The following is a 20,042-nucleotide window of genomic DNA, read 5'->3' on the forward strand; positions in this document are numbered from 1 at the left end:
TGAACTCCAGGAAGGAGCAACCCATACAAGGTGTGTGCAGTGAAATATTAACAATTCATAGAAATTCATATGCTTTGGGATATTCTGGACAAAACTGGCCTTAAGGCGTATTGCCAGATGTTGCATAGGAATGGGGATAAATCAGGCAGATTGCTGGCACATAGTGCACAAGGTTAACTGTTAACCCAGAGGTGTGACATCTTATTGGTGTTGCAAGATCACTTTAAGGCTGTATATAAGCCAGGGCTAAGAGTCAGTGAGGCTGGAATGGAGGAATTCCTGGCCTAGGTGAGGCTCCCTAGTTTACAAAGGGAAGTTGCCTAGGATTTAGAGGAGACATCTCCCTGGCAGAAGTGAGCACAGCCATAAAAGTACTCAATTCATCCAGGCAGTGATGGTTTCCCGGTGGAGTTTTAGAGGGCCTTTCCACTTGCTCTGGGGGACAAATCGTTGGAGGTCTACCAAGAGGCAAAACAGAGATGGGTTCTTCCGCAGACCATGACAGAAGGGGTGCCTAATGCTGAAGCCTGGGGGGGAAGGGGGACTCAATGGAACCTGCTGAACACAGGCCTCTCACTATGCTTAATAGTAATCTTAAAATACTATGCAAGTCATTGGCAGCGATGTTGGCTGGGTTATTTTGGGAATTGGTCCATGAAGACTAGTGTGGCTTTATGGCGACACGCAGCAACGCAAATAATCTCTGCCGGATAACACATGTTACATGCTACACTACAAGGGGGAAGGTGAGAACGTCTTGGTTTCCCTAGATCTTGAAAAGGCCTTTGACACTGTAGAGTGGGCCTTTTTTTTTTTTTTTTTTTTAATGGCAGAGCTACTGGGCATGAGGTTTGGACCCAATTTTTGCTCATGGATATGCCTCCTATACATGGCCCCTTCGGTATGCATCAAAATAGGGAGGGGGACATCTCATACACTTGGCCTGTGGCGCGTGGTACCAGACAGGGGTGCCCTCTTTCGCCCCTCCTTTGCCTTGGCAATTGAGCCACTTGCATTGTTACTGAGGGCGGACCTGGCACCATGGGGTATTAAGGTGGGCGATATAACACATACTGTCTCACTAAATGCGGATGGCGCGCTGACTTTACAAATGCCCGGGGTGTCAGTTCCTATCCTAATGCAGTCTCTGGGGGATTTCGACGAGGTCTCTGGACTTGGGATTAACAAGCATAAGTCGCTGCTATTTCCATTAGGTGGCAAAGAACACAACTCCCCGATGTGGGGCTTCGCTGGGAACCAGAGGGCTTTTGATATCTGGGGATCTGGGTAACACACATACCAAGGAACAACACAGGCAACGAAATGTAGACAGGGTGTTGGGTTAAGTTCTGGAATAGACTTCTACTTTCAGTAATGGGCAGGGTGGCGTTGGCTAAAAAGGTTTTTCTGCCTCGTTGCCTAAACCTTGTGGAAAACTCCCTATTTTCCTTGGAGGATTGGTTCTTCCACAAATTGAATAGTCTATTAATTCCTCTAATATGGGCAGACAGAAGCAACCATGTAGCACTTGCAATCCTGAAGAAGGATATGGAGGATGGTGGGGATTAGCTTTCCAGGATACACATTTCTACTATTATGAGACACACCAGCAACATGCGGCCAGGTGGTTCACCCTGTCGGACAACTGGGAAAAGGAGCTGCTGGGAAATGGTTTTGGAGGAGATACATTGCACCAACAGTTAATTTATGGAGGTAGGTCTGAGGTGCTGGTTCCATACCTGGTTACCTATATGGCCAGTATATGGGAGAAGGTGGTCCACAAGGCCACAGAAATCCATGTTCCCTTGACCCCGATTGTCTGTCTCTTAGGAGTAGTGGCGTGTCCCAGATAGCGTAGGATTCACTGTAGAATGGCCCAATTGGCCTTATTGCTTGAGTAGAGGAGAGTGGCCATCAGCTGGATGAGCACAAGGATCCCATAGTTTACAGAATGGCTCCGAGACATATTGGAATGGGAAGCGGCAGAGGAATCTCACATGAAAGTATCACGCACAGATAAAGGAGCAGCTATAGCTATACAACTCTGGGTTCACTTACTGCGTTGGTTTCAATCAATCAGTGCTTGTATAGAGCAACTATTCACTCGTTAGGGTCTCAAGGTGCTGGGGGGGTTGAAAGTGTAGCGTCTACCGGTGAGGTGGTTCTTAAAAAAGCCATGTCTTCAGTTCCTTTGGGAAGCTGAGGAGGGAGGTGGTTTGTCTGATGTGAAGAGGGAGGGAGTTCCAGGTTTCCCGAGGATGACATCACAACATTGGGGGAGAGCTCTGAAGGGGAGGGATGATGATCTGTTGGATCATGGGCCAACTCTATGTTTTTGACAGCTAAGTGTGAAATGCAGTACCCTGGAATGTTGGAATGTATGATGGTTAATGATCTGGGCAGTACCAATAACTGCATACTATCACAGGATATACTGATGTTCCTCTTTATTCAGTGGCTGCCTTTGCTTGATGTATTAAATAATTGTATCGTCCTCCGAACCGTAACTAATAATGATTATATATTCTGAGCAATGCTGATGACGTGCACTACATGTATATGTTTTAACTGTTTAAAATTAATAAAAACAGTAAAAAAAATTAAAAAAAAGAATCAGGCTACTGTTGAAAAGGCCTCAATGTGTATGTGCCAGTAAGTGGTCCTCCAATTTTAGAGTGGCAGCACCTCTACGGTCTCCACATAGTTATTAATCCAGGGCTCCAAATCAGGTTATGATGGTTGAGGGCATTTTGGTAGACAATATTGTTGAATGTGCCAAACTTATTTTTGAGGACAGGTTGGGAGAGTTGAAGAGGTAGGTGCATAAGATTTTACTGAAATCTGAAGCAGTCCCAGTCCAACATAAATTAATGGGGGGTACCCATTGTTGCGAGGATTGAGGTTAAAAAATGCTTCAGGAAATGGTGGATGAGGGAGTCACTGAGCTGATAGAGATCTCGGTTTAAATTGCTTTAGTTGGAATATCAGAGAAATTGGATGGTAGTCTGAGGTTTTGTGTTGTATGGCGTAGTATTAATCAGAATATTGTGATAAACAACTATTCTTTGCCAAATATAAATGAATTAATCTTGCTGATAAAAGGTGGATGATTTTTTTTTAGCAAATTGGATCTTAAAAGTGTGTACCATCAGATCAAACTGCACAAACATTCAGCCTATAGAACAATAGAAGGTATTTTTTACTTGACTACGATGTTATCTGGGCTGTCTTCGACTTCAAGTGTTCTCAGAGAATGATGGGTGAGGTGTTTAGAGGTAAGAGCAATGTAATGTTTATTCAGAATGACATCCTGATAAACTGGGAAAGTAGTTAAAGACACAACATCACGCTCAAGCAAATGTTGAGTAGACCTGCAGAGGCTGGCCGGACTCTCAAAAAAGAAAAGTGCAAATTTTTAGTTGAAGAAGTAAATTATTTTGAGTATATGCCCTTTAAAGAAGGGTTGAGACTGAAAAAGAACATGTTGAGGCCCATTAAAGAAGCTCCTTCTCCATATAATAAAGATCAGCTGAGGTTCTGTTTAGGCCTTATAGAATGCTACTTTAAGTTTCTAAAAAACGTTAACAACAAGACTAAAGACTTGAGGAAACTCTTGACAAAAGGATTTAACTTTATATGGGAAAATTGTCAAGAGCTTGCTTTTGATAATACAAAAGATGAAATGTGTAAGCCTGAAGTTTTAAGACTATTTGACACGAGGCTCAGAAAACATTCTCACAGTGGATGCTGGAGCATTACGGGTGGGATGCTAGTGATGAGAAGTTAGTAGCATTTGCTTCAAAGTCACTGACTCTCAGTGAGAGGAAATGTTCAGTGATTGAGAGGGGGGCCTTGGCTGTAGCGTAGGGAATGGAGTTTTTTCATACGTATGTTTGGGGTATTTAAATAACACTTCGCACAGACCACAAGCCCTTGGTTTGGACACATTTACTAAGGGGGGCAGGGAAAGAGTCTGCACGGTTGGCGGGGTTAGCATCTCACCCTAAAGTAGTACCATTACTGCACTGGACATATTAAAGGCTGGCATAACATTCAGGCTGGTTTTTTGTCACGTTTGCTGTTTGGCTAAGAATGGATAAGATCAATGTGAAAATGTGGGGAAAATAAGGCGCTGTGGTAAGTGTTGGAGATGTGTCTGATTGCACTAAGGGTGCTGTGTCAAAGGAAGAGTGGTGAAGAGGAATGGAGGTGATGTCAATGAGGGAAGTTGTACTTCTGATTAAGAAGGGAAGCAGGCGGGAGAGTATGGTGAGTTTGCAGGTTTGGCCCTATGTGAAAACTGTGGAGGAGTTGTGAGTGACTGGAAATTATGTTTCTGTGAGTATCCAAATGAAATTGTTCAATTTGGCACAGGAGGGTCATTTGGGACAGACTGACTAAAAATGGTTTCAAGATAATGTTAGGTGGCCAGTGTTGCATGCTGATGTAGAGTTTTGGATTAAGCAAGTTTTGCAAATAAGGTTAGAAAAGGCTAAGAGTTGGGAGACAAGAGGGGCAAGTAATGATATCTGATCCTGTAATGGTTGGATTCTGGAGTACAAATGAGAGCAACGTAAAGAAAAGTAACCAAAAACAAAGACCCAGCAAGCAATTAGTGTACAACTTGACCCCACAAAACATAACGAAACACCAACGGGAGATATTGGACAAAGGCTTGTCCTTTTAACCATACAGCACAATGGGATCTTGCCAAAACAAAAATAGATCTCTTCTGGTTTTGTAAGACAGTTGAAATTGAAAATATGTTTTTCTAATAAACCAGCAGTCAGGACAACACATCTCGAACAATCAATAAGGATTGATCTCACAGTGCAGAATCTTGAAAATATTAACCTCTTCAATATTCTTTCGGAAGTAAAAATCATGGATGATCACGTAAGTGTGATAGAAAGTGCAGTAAAACTTAAGATTGATACATCACATACAAAAACAAAACGTTTCTTTCCAAAATCAACTTTTACACCGGCTCTACCCCCAGGAAATACAATTGACCTCTTTTACACAGCAGTTCTGGAGGATCTAGAAAAGGAATACAGAAAATACATTAAGAAAAATAAATATCTGCCTTCTAACATCTCAAAGGGCCAGGAAAGAGCCAATGAGGAATTTAAGGCAAATCCAGACCTAATCATAAAAGAGGGAGATAAGGGAGGAATTGTTGTCCTCCTACATGTGGATGACCATTTAAAGGAGGTTTACCGACAAATGGAAGATGTCACATGCTATAAGAAACTTGCAACAAATCAAATAGCACACATACAAAAAAAAAAAAGAATTGTTACATAGATATTTCAACAAATATCTTATCACCTTAGAAGAAAAACAATTTCTGCATATAAAAGTCAATAAAAAATTATATTAGAAATGTTCGCATTCTGTCTTCAGAATAATGTTTTCTTATTCAATGGCTCAATTTTCCTGCAACAACAGGGCACAGCGATGGGGTCAAATTTGTACCGCCGTACCCATGTATCTTCATGGTTGAGGTTGAAAAATATTGGTTATGGCATAAGAAATTCAGCAGATTAACAAACAATGTAATTTTTTGAGCAAGATATATCTGAGACATATTGATGATCTGGCAAGGCCCAGACACTCTTCTTCAGGAGTAGATCTTGGAGTTACCCAAGAATGAATGGGGCAATACGGCGACCTATTCTACCTCCACGGAAGCAACTGAATTCTTGGACCTCAAAATATATATTGACCATACTAAATTGAAGAGTTGTCTATCTAGGAAATAAACAACAGAAAACTCCATCATGGATGCTACAACCTGCCATCCTTAAACCACAATTCAAAATATTCCCAAGGGGGAATTTCAAATAACTAGAAGGAACTGTAGTGAAAGGGGCTCCTACAGGCAGAAAGAAGCAGAACTCACAGATCGTCTCAAAAGAAGAGGATATGATGAGACATCATTGTTCAAGATGACCCATGAAAAAGAAAAGAACTTGATAGAACCCTACTTCTGCAGGATACATACAGAAAGTCAGAACAAGTAACAATGATCAGATTCACCACTGAATACAATAAAGGCCACCATGACATTCACAAAATAATGAGACAACATTGGCCGCTTCTCAAACGTCACACACAACTCCTAGATGAGATTACACCCTTCCCACAAATCAGCTTCAGGAGAACACCTAATCTGAAACCAAAACTATGCACTTTGTTTTGCCAGGGCAATAGAAGGAAAACAACCAACTTTGTGTGGCAACCTACTTATTTTTTTACATTTGTATGGACTGTTCCATCTGTAAACTGGGTTTGAACAAAACAACGAACTATGCAATAAACAATCATAAAATCCAAAATCGGGATTGGGTAAACTGCAACAGTACCTATGTGGTAGACAACATACAGTGCCCGTATGGTCAACACTATGCTGGAAACACAATTAGACCATTAAAACACTGAATACAAGAGCATTACCGCAACATTCAAAAACAGGATAAGAAACAACCATTGGTAGAACATTTCATGAAATTTCATCCCCAACAAAAAAAACATCTCCTTTTTAGGGATTTAGAAATTGAGTAGAAACTTCAGCGGGGGTAATATGGAATATCTACTACGGAAATGGGAGAGCACCACGATCCTAACATGTAATACATTGAAAATGGGCCTAAATAAGGACGCCGAGCCACATAACTGGTTGTTTTAATGTTCTGCCTCAGATAAGGGATACTGCACTATGAACTTGATGCTGGATGGGCTAATTCCTTGCTTTCAATTTGAAGTGTGACATTGTCTTAGAACTGTTTTAACCAATGACTATGTCAAGAAATAGATATAGATATCAAGGTTACAAATATTTTGTCTTCCCACCCCTTTCCCTTCACTTGGGGAATCCATACATATATGTAAACGTTTTTTGCTTTAAGGAATAAGGGTTTTCTCAACTTGTTACTATACAATGTGTTTCATGTTCTGTTTGGGGTACACCTTAATCATATTTAGGAAATTACTAAATGAGGGTAGGTGTATGCTAAGGTCATGCAGTAGCTCCAAATTAAATACTGCCACAAAAGTGATTTTTTTCTAAATTGTATTGATATAGAAATGAGGAAAATCCATGAAGGGATTTAGACACTTATAATGACAATCAGTTCATGTCTAATAGTCAAGTAGAAAGGCTTAACAACCTAGACTTTTTGTACCTAACTGGGACCTTTTGCACTGAATTCTCCAATAAAGTAGTCCATCTGCTCCTTTTGCACAGGACCACTGATAGAAATCAAGCTGGTACATCAGTATTGTGGTATAACTACAAGAAGCCCATTTTTTTCTTTTTTTTCTTTCATAGGTTTAACTTCAAGCAACTCAAAACTTTTTTTCTAGCTATTCAAAGATGGCAGGACTTAAGAACACGACGGACGCTTTCATCGTAATGAAAGCCAGGCTAATCTCATTCGGACCGGTCAAAATGGCCATGGAGCACACCACTCACTGTATCTGACACAGTCTCCTCAAGATGACAGGACCCCAGACACCACATCTGATATTTACCAAAATCAGTTAGGACCTAAATGGGGGGCCCTATAAACAATTTAGGAGTATTCTCCAGATCCCATGGTGCAGTATACTTTGTAGCAGATATTGCTCCCCTTTATCTACAGCTCTGTCACCATATTAATATATAAAAATGTTACTAGTCTGTTCACAATTTGGCCGTTATTAATATGAGCCTAAACCATGTCCGGGCACATGTCGATGTAACCAGTGACTTTAACCATTACAAAACGCGTTGTTCATATTGCTCAGTGGCTAGATTGCTTTATTTGCCACTAATGCAGCATGTCTTATGCTCTGAAATAGCGCAGCCCCACCATGGACCTCAGAGTCATAGACTGTCTTGTCCTCTTTCCCATTGTATGACTTTGGGCATGAGAAATGAAGATTTGTTTTCCCCAAAACAGGGTTGAAGCCCAATGTTACAGAAAATGTAATGACCTGACTTTAGGTCAATGGGAGATAAGTATCTAAGATCAATACTACTTGACAGATTTAATATGGCGCTGTCATCATGGCCTTCCTGAGTGATATATGTGTCTTGTACTTTATCATTGCAAAATACACAAGACCACTTATGTCACTTCTTTCCTTCTTAAAATCTTACACAGTAATCTTATAAAAATACAAAATCTTACAAAATCTTATAAAGTATTCAACTGGATATATTGGCTAAAAGTACGCAATTTGATGCAACACTGCTTTAAGTACTTAACTTAAAATGGTTATAAAGTACTCAACTGGATATATCATCACCATAAGTGCTTAACTTGTAACCAAGCTAACTAAATCCTGACAACCAGTGCTGTACAACGGCTTCAAGTGCTTAATTTTTATGAACTATGAGCAATAAAAAAAAAAATATTGGTGCATAAATGAAGATTTTTTTCTTAACGCATGACAAAAGTGGACACTCCAATTTTAAATAACATTTGTGTTGTGATAACATGAAGGAAAATTAGACACTCATCAAACAATATGCTTTCGGCTTAGGTTTCGGTGCCTGCCATGGCCAGAATGCAGTGGCGGCTCAACAACCTTCGCTTCTGAAGTGGTGTTTTTTGGGCGGAACAAGGGGTGATTTACTCACCCGGAGGTATCTCCAGCATTTCCAGTGACACTTCAGCCTCTGAGTCAGAGTCGTGGATGGAAAAGGCCTCCTCCTCAGCAGCTGAGGCCTCCTGTATCGCCGGCTCTTGCTCTGTGTCCGACATGGTGTTCTGGATACCGAAATGTCGGGCATCTCCTCCATCTCCTGCCTCTGCATTTCTCAATGACAAACTCTTCTGTTGCACAGAGACTTCTTTGACCTGAAGGACTGACAGGCCTCACAATCTTTTTCCCTATGCTCTGGTGAGAAGCAGAGGCTACAGACCTGATGTTGGAGGGAATTAGGAATGACACTTCGGACAGAAACAAAAAGGCATCCGTTCCATCAGTTTTTCATTGTCTGAGGTGTAGGATGGAGAAAAATTGTCTGCTTTCAGGGCACAGCTCTGAGGATCTTGATCAAAAGAGTTACAATAGAACAAAGGCTTCTTCGATCCCAGAATGCAAAGGGACAAAGAAAACATAATCAGAAACAATAGTGACTGGGTTGAAAAGGGTTTCACGAACGGAAGACACTTATTAGGGTCTCGAACCAGAGCTCAGAGGAAACACGACTGGACCCGACAGCAGAAGAAAACAATCTGAAGATGGAGTCAAGGACCATGCGCATTGCCAGCAAGAGGAGTCACCACTCTATTCCGTTATTCGAAATACTTTTCGAACAAAAAGAACTTGCAACCTTTCAGACCCAACACTAGATGGCGGAAGTATGCATAGCATGTGTATCTACAGCCACACATGCCATCAAAGTAAAGGTGTTCGCAAGGCGGTTGTTTTGTGGATAATGTGAGTTGGAGGAGAGACTGGAGGAGGTGGTAGACGTGCAGAGCACTTGGAGGTGATGTCTGTTGGGGAGACGCAGTAACAGACGGACACACAGATTTCTCAGGTCTCCAGAATATTTGAGAGACTGTCAGATGATTTTCCATTTATTTTTTTGTACTATTGGTTCTTTATCCTATTTTGTTTTACGTTTTTCTTATGGTCTAGAAGGGGGGATGGAGATATGTTTTATTCTGAGCTGGAGTAGGTTCATTCCATCTTAAGAATGTTAGTTATGCCACATGGAATTGTACTGTATTATGCCTGGCGTAAGTGTTCCACACAAGTGAGTTGGATGACTGGCTGGTGGAGTAGGACTGAACTGAACTGTTTCCTTCAGTGGAGATCAACTGTTCATATTACAGCCGTGGGCTTTTTTCAGGCAATCCTATGGACAAATCCTTTCAATTCCCCCACCTTACCAGAAAAAAAAAAACAGATGGCAATTCTTTCCCAAATGCACCTTCTTCCTGTTTGACGTCTTGAGCCTTCAACACGGGATCTGAACTATGGATATCTAGTACTATGCCCAACTCTCCTTGGTTCCACCATCACAAAACTGATGGTCCACTTTCAGCGATGTTAAACAATCTGCCAACCGGAAATTCAAACAACAAGTTGCAAAACGCAAGGAGATGTATATTTTCCCCTGTGAAACTTAATGTTCGGTTTTTCCAAACTGGGTCCTACTTTAGCAACAGAAAGTTCCATCCAAACCTCTTTATTGATTATAGTATATGGTGACCCTGAGTCAGCTACCAATTCTACATGTACTCCTCCTGCAATCGTACCACAAATAGGTTTCTTCCTGTTATGTCCACTAACCTCCATCACTTTGTCCTGTACACACAACACTTGGGGACCCTTTTTATCTGAACTGGAAAGATCTTCACTTTGATCACACTCATCTACAGTATATTTGATCACTTTGGACTTACAACAAACCCTTGCATAGTGTCCTATAACTTCACACTTTGAACATTTTTTACTTCATTTCACCTCTTTTCATGTGCCAAGTTACTGGAACCGCCACAACAGTAGCATTTGTCTTTAAAATCCCAGATACTTGCATTATAACTCTGTTTTTGTTTCTGGTTTCCCATGTATTCCCCTTTTATTTTGGTATCTTCTAGTTCAGTTTTCGAGTTGGATTTGTTCCTTACTGCCTTATCTGCATTTCTTCCATCATCCTCCTTGTTTGCAGATACAACAACCTTACCACATCTCAACAGGAGTTCTGTTTTGCGAACAATCAACCTCTTGTAGGCTGGATTCCTCATGAATCCTTAATCTATCATGCAAGGTGGGATTGTTGAAGTGCATTATCACCTGGCCCCTGGCTAATACATCCTCCAATCCCCCAAATCTACAAGAAAACGTTCCTCAGTGCAGCAACGTAATCTTCAATTTTCACATTTTCCCTTGTTTCCCTATGATAACAAATTATAGCGATCAATTGCTTTGCACACTGTAGGTGAAACATATGCATCAAGATCAGATAGAGCATGCGTAAACACATCTCCTTCAACCCCAGGCCAGGGTTTTTTCTCCATGCGATTATATACCTTCAAACCTCCTGGACCTAGGCAACTTAACAAAATACTTTTTTCCTTTCTGGCAAAAGACCTTCACTATCAAATGTGGAAATGTAGTTCACAAAATATTATTTCTACTTCTCCCATTTCAGGGCAGATTCACCTTCAGTTGCCATAAAATGCTGAGGTGAAGTTAAGTTTATTTCAGCCATGGAACTGTCACCCAAATAAGTGTACTGATAGAGAATAAAATCACTACTAGTAGATACAAAAGTTCATAATAGTTACAATCCTTAAAGATTTGTTCAACTTAGCACTCTGGAAATAATATTTTGAAAGCACATCGCATAGCACTGGGAAATAACTAAATAATACGCATAAGTTCCAGGTGTGCTTATCACCTTGCATAGAAAGCAGAAGAAATCGAGCACTCCAGTACGCAAGACCTTTTTCCCCCTCTACTGTGACGATCCTATAGGACTCAGCCAATGGACGCACAAAGGGGCGCGTCAAACACTGTACGAGCTAAAGCAAGTGGAGCGTGGAGATATGTAGGAGATGCTGTGCAGGTGCTGCAAAAGCCAGATAGCCTGCCTTGAGAGACGATAAGATTCAAAAGCCAGTGATCAATAAAAGCCATTTAAAGCTCACATACATGCAAGGCTTGCAGATAATATTAATGCTGTACAGTAATTATTGTTTGCCAATGACGAATAGTGGTTGCTGTGCAGCAACCAAGGATAAAGTATACTTACAGTTTTTCCTTTGAAATTAAAGAGAAAAGTAGTTGCAGGAGGTTGGTGGGTTTGAGCTACTAGTTGCTACTTTGTTGAGTCAGAAAAGCATACACAGTGAAGTTCACTTGATTCCTTTATTCCATAGCTCAAACCCTGGCATCAGCTGCACACTTCCACCTGCAACCGACTCCACTGACGTCTCCCGTCAGACCCTTGAGCTCACACCATTCTAGAACTCAAGCTTAATGAACGTTCTATGGCATCAAATCCTTCCCATAACAACCCCAATCCCAAGTATGATAATATAACAGTGTGCCCTGCGTTGACTTGTGCTGTCATGGTGAGTTTGGCATCTAGAATGATTCCCAGGTTTCTAGTGTGGTCGGTGGGTATTGGTGTTGGTGCTAGCTCTGCTGGCCACCTGTGGAGTCCCAAGGAGAGGTCTTGTTACCAAATGAAAACAACCACACAGAAAGCCAAGACTTCACTGCCCAAGAAACATTAACTATGAGTTCCAGAGATGTCTGTACTTTCTGCTGAGCTGCCTCTTTGTCAATAGTGAATGTTAATCGGCATTCTTCAAACTCCTGTTCCGATAAGTATACCAGTCAAGTTTGTGGTTTTGTTACAACTAGCCACATTGGCAATGGCCTGCTTCTGTGAAAAACAACTAGAGAGGTATATTTTCTTGCAGAGGTTCAGAAGACCTTTGCATACTTGTTGAGGTCAAAGAATGGTATCTAGTGCCACATTCAAGGTGCAGGTTGCAAAAGCTACCTACTTGGGTTACTGTTCTCAACTCAGACAACAGAAAGATCAGCCTTTTCAATACTGTTTTTATTGTCAATAAAACAAAAGATGCTTATGTAAGGTAAAAATACAACATAGTTGTTTCTCCCCAAAAGAAGGAGGCTGAACCATTTCCTCGATTGTTAATTTAGCTTTAAGACACTAGCCAGAGTTGGGGGATCTTTTTGTGGGAAGCATGTTGTTCCAGCAGCCCTTCTAAGATTCCAGCACATCACATCCATTGCCCTGAAGACCTCTTCATTGGTTATTGTAGAGGAGAACACCACAAAATAGGCCCTCATCCCCATGTTGTAAAGCAGTTTCACTGTTTGGCACAATTTCATAATCCTTCAAGTGGCACCTCTCTTGAATTCAACATTTTCTTACTGCCCTTCGAGACCGCTTTGTTTTCTTTGAATACACCAATGGGTTGTTGTGGGTCCATTTTAGCTCTTTGCCTGGATCACAGTATTTGGCTTAGCTTAGGCTTGAGGCATGTGCCCTTTTACCCAGACAATATCCTCTGTCATTTATTCAATTTTATTCACTTTAGCACAGCTTGTTTTAGCAGTAATGATTTTACTTTCACAATCAGTCGCTATTCTGTGAGAGCGTCACTATCAGTGTTATGGATGACATATTTTTCATTGTGCTCTTTTACCCCAGGTTAGCAGGAACAGAATGCAAGGCGCACAGGATAGTATTTTGTATTGCCACCACAAAACTGTGTAAACAGTCCAGCGCTTAGGTGCATACCCCCGTCAGGCTTCTGTGAAAGAACAAAACTTGTCCCCTATATAAACATCTTCTAAGACAAAGGGCATCAGAGGGGGTTTCAGCCAGGATTTTTCATCCATATTGCATGCCGGTTTGAAGCTGATCTCAGCCTTTTTATCTCTATGGAACCTGATCTGGAGACTGGAGGCCTGACCTTATTCCAAGGTAACAGGAGTAGGGGGGTTCTTCTAGACACCGCACATAAAGATTTAGCTTACACCGCCATACTCTCGTTAGAGGCTAAAGATTAGTTGTAGGTAGGAATTATGTATCCATGGCAGTACAATACGTTGTTTTTTTTTTATATGCATCTCTGATTTTCACAGTCCTGATTTTGTTATTCCTCATTATCCTAATTATTGCAGCTCATGCATTTCACCACAGATTGCAGTCTTTTTAATTAATGTACTGAAAACTATCCTTCATCTATTTTCTTGTCTGTGTGTGTAAGAAACTTGTATATGGACAGAAAAGGGTATGACTTGTTCACTACAACTTCCCTGAGGGGTTTTCAGAGTTGCCACAACTCACCTTTACCATTTAGGTTTGGGTGAAGTGCTGCTAGAGAGCTGAGAAGATTGGGCCGACAGCTGCCAACTGGCGTGGGAGTGACTCAGTCACCTACAAGCAGAGGGGCTGTCGCCCCAAATCCAGCAGTCTCGTTATATTACGAGAGTCCTTAGGACACAGCACCACCAACGATGATGTAGGCACTAATTTTACGAGTCTCCTGAGTATCTGTCTCACACACACTGAAGGTACCCTAAGTACCATTATACAGAGACAACCATGGTTTTAGGGACAATCCTCCTCAGCTGAATAGGGAGTACCGATCTAGGCTGTTCAAGTTTGAACCTCAAAAGGATTTCCCCCGTTGGTGTTCCCAACCCTAATGCCTATTCTTAAATATAGCAAACATGATAAACATTCAGGAGAACTGCAGGCATCCACTCAAGCAGTTTCTTTTAACTCATGGCTTAACAAAAGAGGGTGGGGATGTTACATTTGTCGTAGAAGCCCACGAAGCATATATAACAGAAATATTCTACTCCTGGGTCATCTTTTCTGAAACAGATGCAAATACACATACATTTTACACATACAGAATAGCAGATGTACAACAGCAGAGCTTATCAATATTTTCTCTTATCAAGACTATGACACCCTTTTCAATGGCGCTGTTCCACATGTGATACAACGTGTGAGATTAGGTCCTTTAAGTAATGATGGACCAACAAGGGCAACACTTGGCACATACACCCAACATCCCAATGTGCAGGTTATGCCAGTAGCTGAAGTACGGACACCTTACAATGAGCTAGTGGAAATATATAGATGTTTAATATAATTTGTGATGCGAACCTTGAACACCGCCCAAACAAAGGCTGCTCATCAATTGGCCGTTCCGAGAATTAATCCACCAACAGTCCACTCAATATTGGGAAAAGCACCCACAGAGAGGGAGAAGATTCCGTTCTGGACTGCACAAAAAACAAATCAGATGGAAGCAAGATAAACATAGAATTCTCGCATTGTGCCTACCATTTGGTATGGTTCCTTCAATAATGGGGTACAGTCTTCACTGCAATTTACACTACCACACATGGTACCCCAACACATGCCAATTTACCGGAAGTGTTAAAACAAATTCAAAATGAACACAGGGCTGCCCTGGCCCAGGACATAGGGATGAAACTGTTTGATACAGTGCCCTCGGTTATTTCAAGCATCATAAAAGGGGAGCAGCATTGTAGGCCATACGCCAATGGCTCCGGGAGATTCCTCAACCGGGAACAGGAGCGAGAGATGCCAAAGATTATTTCTGAAACCTATACTAGTATGGGACGGGATAGTCTGGGGGCCAGACCAATTAAACCACAAATTAAAAGTACCACCTCTAAAGAAGGTACTAAACAAGCACCAGAGGGTTCTAAAAAAACGCTGGGATAGACAAAAACAAAATCAAGACAGAAGAAGTCACAGAGAAGAATCTCTGCAACCGGAGACCTGTGAGAGAAGATATAAACAGCAAAATAGAGAAACTTCAAAAATACACGCCTCTCTTCTTCCTTTCAGGACACACCAGATAAACAGACTGACAGAGTGGGATGGCTGGAAATGCAAAGTGACTACCTAAAGCCAAAGAAGGACTTACAACATTCCTCAGAAGCTTATGATAAGAGGACAAAACTCCTTAACAAAAGCCCCAATTTAGAAAGAAAAATGTGGCTGTAATTTCAATTAAAAGTGCCAACCATGCTGAGAACATTGTTTAAGAACAGGACATGGGCAGTAACTCTGCTAGACCGCGCGGCTGAGGTCACGATATTTCGCCTGAATCTTATAGGTTATCTGGACAGCAACTAATGATGATGGAGCTGGTTTCACTGCCTATTATTAATGGAATTCCTGGAAAAATGTTAAAGAAACTACTCGTAAATTAAGCCGGGGGTCATTAGTGAAAACAATTCATAAAAATGCAGTAAATTTCCAACAGTCCATAAAATGAGATTGCAAACTCGGTCCAGTACCTACTAACCTGTTAAATTTCTTAAACAACCTTGCCTGTCTCAGTACAGGAGTCAAAGGTTAAACATGAAGTACTACAGTTACCAACACGGCATGGTCCATTTTATACTGTAGCTGGCAGTACTCTAACATTATACTGTTGAATTCTCATACATCAGCAACCAGTTACTGTCTGGAACCCAAACTTTGCATCAATGAATATAGTTAATAATGCTAAAACACACAGACCACCACATTAGTGTATTAGATTCATAAACATGAAAACTACAAGTTGTGGAAACATACAATCAACGTATACTCTTTTTATTCTGGCATACTTTTTTCATTTACTGGTGTGTTCCAGAAGTGTGATAATGAAACGACCAGAAGATTTAATTTGAATAACCTAGTGACATACCCACTGATGCACTTTTGTAAGGATCTGTAGGCTCATCTTGGGAAATATTTGATGTCTCTTCTTCTTCATCTTGCAACTGTCCAATCTGCATTCCAGAATACTGACTTTCAACACCATCAATCACCTATAGTGTGCAACACAAAAATTCGTTTTAAGAGCACTATAAGTTTAGTGTCTCCATTAGGTTTTTAGTCACCGTACTGGGCACAATGAACTGTGTCATACTCTGTCATAATAAAGTAAATAGGAGAAATGATAAAAGTAGGCTGAAACCTTCATGAGAATCAGAAATGAGGTTATTAATTTGGGAGGGTGACACCTTGACAAACTCGAGAAACCCACTCTGGTTAAGGCAAAACACAGTTCTTAAAGCACCTCTGCTCACAGTCTGGAAGGTATAGCACCAACAGTAGTCAATTACCAGAGAAAGATAACACAATAGCATTCTCAACCCAATGTAAAATAACAAGGAAACATTTAAAAAGCATAAAACACAATCCTCAAAATAAGTTAAGAGGAACCAGATATATGATTTTTTACAAAGTTTTAGGGGAAAAAGCAACCAGAATAAGTAAAGCTCCAGTCAAAAACAAGCATTTGCAATGCAACGGGTCTCGCGTTTGCTCATGTTAGAGCTGATAGCGTTGTAAACGCTTAACCCGACTTTTCACCTATCGGCAAAAGTGCATTTATGTACGTAACCCGAAAAAGTGCAATTAACTATGTAAAGCGCTCAACTTCTGCCAAGCGAAATCGCACTAGTAAATTAGAGAAAAAGTAGTCCACGAGCCGGACAGAAAACAGCGAGCCTCGCATGTTTTCTGTACTTGAACGATGCGCTCGAGGAGGGCTAGCCACCGGAAAAGGCATGACGTAGGCATGCCTTCGACTAATGAAAGCAAGCAGATTTTAATAGGCAAGCCCACGAACCAATGAAAAACACTGACGTGACGTCGACAGGGCTCCGGGCCCTTTTCTAAACCCTAAAGCGTCTCGCTGCGATACGCATGCGCATGCAACGCAGGCTCGACCCTAAAAATCAATGTTTACAGCAGACTGGGACCTGGGTGCAATTTCAGGCGATGGAGCAGAGGTTGTATACACTAACTGGTTCACCCCGATCAACGGTTTTATCTTCTGAAATAGCCTTTTTTTTTTTTTAAGGAAGTCAAAATCTACTTAAGCCAGTTCTTTTGGGTGGCAAAGGCTCCAAGAAGAACAAACCTGGATTTCTTACATTGATAGGACAGGCCTGTCGTCCCACCCAGGTCCCAAGTTTTACCTTTAGACTTAGTTGCTTCTTTGGAAGTCAAAATATACCTGCATAGTAAGGCTGGAAGCTGTAGCCAAGCAGGACCCCACAAGGCCTAACAAATTCACCACAAGGTCCCACTGACACTGTTTTAAGTGCAGCAAAAAACGCCAAGTGGCACGAACCAGATTGTCTTGCAAGTCGTAGGTGCAATCCCCTTTGGCACACCTTAGAACCTTGTCTTACTCTTCTCAAGGTCAAACAAATACTAAGCCTCAAAGTTCTGGGAAAGTTTCTCCTGGTTTCCTCTAGGCAACCGCTTAGGTACCAAGTCTCTCCCCAGCTAGGTTTTCTGCATGGTCCAGTCTTCAGTGGTAGGCTGCAACCTTTAGGATGAAAGCTCCAGCGTTTTTTTGTCACTAGAAAGGGAAAAGAAGATGTCAACCACTTGATAGCATATCAGCCCTTCTTGGGATGAGAGGCAAGCCATTGTCTCTAACACGGGGTGTAATAAAATGGCTCCCTGTTGCAGTAACCCCCCACTTTTTGCCTGATACTGATGCTGACTTGACTGAGAAGTGTGCTGGGACCCTGCTAACATGGCCCCAGCACCAGTATTCTTTCACCTAAAATGTACCATTGTTTCCACAATTGGCACACCCCTGGCACACAGATAAGTCCCTTGTAAAAGGTACCAGTGGTACCAAGGGCCCTGTGACCAGGGAAAGTCCCTAAGGGCTACAGCATATGTTGTGCCACCCTAGGGGACCCCTCACCTAACACATACACACGGCCATTGTAGATTGTGTGTGTTGGTGGGGAGAAAAAGGCATAGTCGACATGGCATCCCCCTCAGGATGCCATGCCCACAAAATACTGCCTGTGGCATAGGTAAGGCACCCCTCTAGCAGGCCTTACAGCCCAAAGGCAGGGTGCACTATACCACAGGTGAGGGCATAGCTGCCTGAGCAATATGCCCCTACAGTGTCTAAGTCTATTCTTTGACATTGTAAGTACAGTGTGGCCATATTAAGTATATGGTCTGGGAGTTTGTCAAAAACGAACTCCACAGCTACATAATGGCTACACTGAATACTGGGAAGTTTGGTATCAAACTTCTCAGAATAATAAACCCACACTGAAGCCAGTGTTGAGTTTAATAAAAAATGCACACAGAGGGCATCTTAGAGTTGTCCCCTGACTGGTCTGTGCCAGCCTGCTGCTGAGAGACGAGTTTCTGACACCCTGGGGTGAGAGCCTTTGTGCTCTCGGAGGCAAGAAACAAGCATCTCCACCCAGTGCAGGCTTTAACACCTCCCCCCGCGGAACTGTGACACCTAGCAGTGAGCCTCAAAGGCTCAAGCTTCGTGTTACAATGCCACAGGGCACTCCAGCTAGTGGAGATGCCCGCCCCCTGGACACAGCCCCCACGTTTGGCAGCAAGTCCAGGGGAGATAATGAGAAAAACAAGGAGTCGTCACTCACCAGTCAGGACAGCCCCTAAGATGCCCTGAGCTGAGGTGATCCCTGCCTTTAGAAATCCTCCATCTTGATTTTGGGAGGATTGCCCCAATAGGATTAGGGATGTGCCCCCCTCCCCACATGGAGGAGGCACAAAGAGGGTGTAGCCACCCTCAAGGACAGTAGCATTGGCTACTGCCCTCCCCGACCTAAACACACCCCTATATTCAGTATTTAGGGGCACCCCAGAACCTAGGAAACTAGATTCCTGCAAACTGAAGAAACAAGAAGGACTGCTGACCTACAAGCCTGCAGAGAAGGAAGAAGACGACAACTCCTTCGGCCCCATCCCTACCGGCCTGTCTCCAACTTCGAAAACCTGCAACCAGCGACGCATCCGACAGGGACCAGCGACCTCTGAAGCCTCAGAGGACTGGCCTGGAATAAAGGACCTAGAAACTCCAGTGAACAGCAGCCCTGTTCAAAATCTGCAACTTCGTTGCAACAAAGAAGCAACTTCCAAAGACTTCACGTTTCCTGCCGGAAGCGTGAGACTTCACACTCTGCACCCGACGCCCCCGGCTCGACCTGCAGAAAACCAACACCTCAGGGAGGACTCCCCGGGGCCGGGGAGCCCGTGAGTAACCAGAGACGACCCCCCTGACCCCCCACAGCGACACCTGCAGAAAGAATCCAGAGGCTCCCCCTGACCGCGACTGCCTGTAACAAGGGACCCAACGCCTGGAACCAACACTGCACCCGCAGCCCCCAGGCGACCCTCTGCTTAGCCCAGGTGGTGGCTGTCCCGAGAAGCCCCCCCCCCTGTGCCTGCCTGCAAAGCTAGAGTGACCCCCAGGTCCCTCCATTGTTTTCAATCTAAAACCCAACACCTGCTTTGCTCACTGCACCCGGCCGCCCCTGTGCCGTTGAGGGTGTACTTTGTGTGCCTTTCTTGTCCCCCCCCGTGCTCTACAAAACCCCCCTGGTCTGCCCCCGAGGACGCAGGTACTTACCTGCTGGCAGACTGGAACCGGAGCACCCCTGTTCCCCATAGGCGCCTAGGTGTTTTGGGCACCTCTTTGACCTCTGCACCT

The 20,042-nt window shown here is 42.7% G+C and overlaps 1 protein-coding gene across 2 annotated transcripts in view; it reads right to left on the reverse strand.

Annotated features, from left to right (window-relative positions):
• Positions 1 to 20,042, reverse strand: part of HTT (huntingtin) — a 1,416,422-nt gene that overhangs the window by 1,206,291 nt on the left and 190,089 nt on the right. For both annotated transcript variants that reach the window (XM_069203496.1, XM_069203501.1), the window contains one exon: positions 16,236 to 16,359. In XM_069203496.1, coding sequence (XP_069059597.1) covers positions 16,236 to 16,359 — 124 coding nt within the window. The remainder of the gene's footprint in view (positions 1 to 16,235; positions 16,360 to 20,042) is intronic.

This window comes from Pleurodeles waltl, chromosome 1_2 (assembly GCF_031143425.1).
Source record: "Pleurodeles waltl isolate 20211129_DDA chromosome 1_2, aPleWal1.hap1.20221129, whole genome shotgun sequence".
Taxonomy (NCBI): Eukaryota; Metazoa; Chordata; class Amphibia; order Caudata; family Salamandridae; genus Pleurodeles; species Pleurodeles waltl.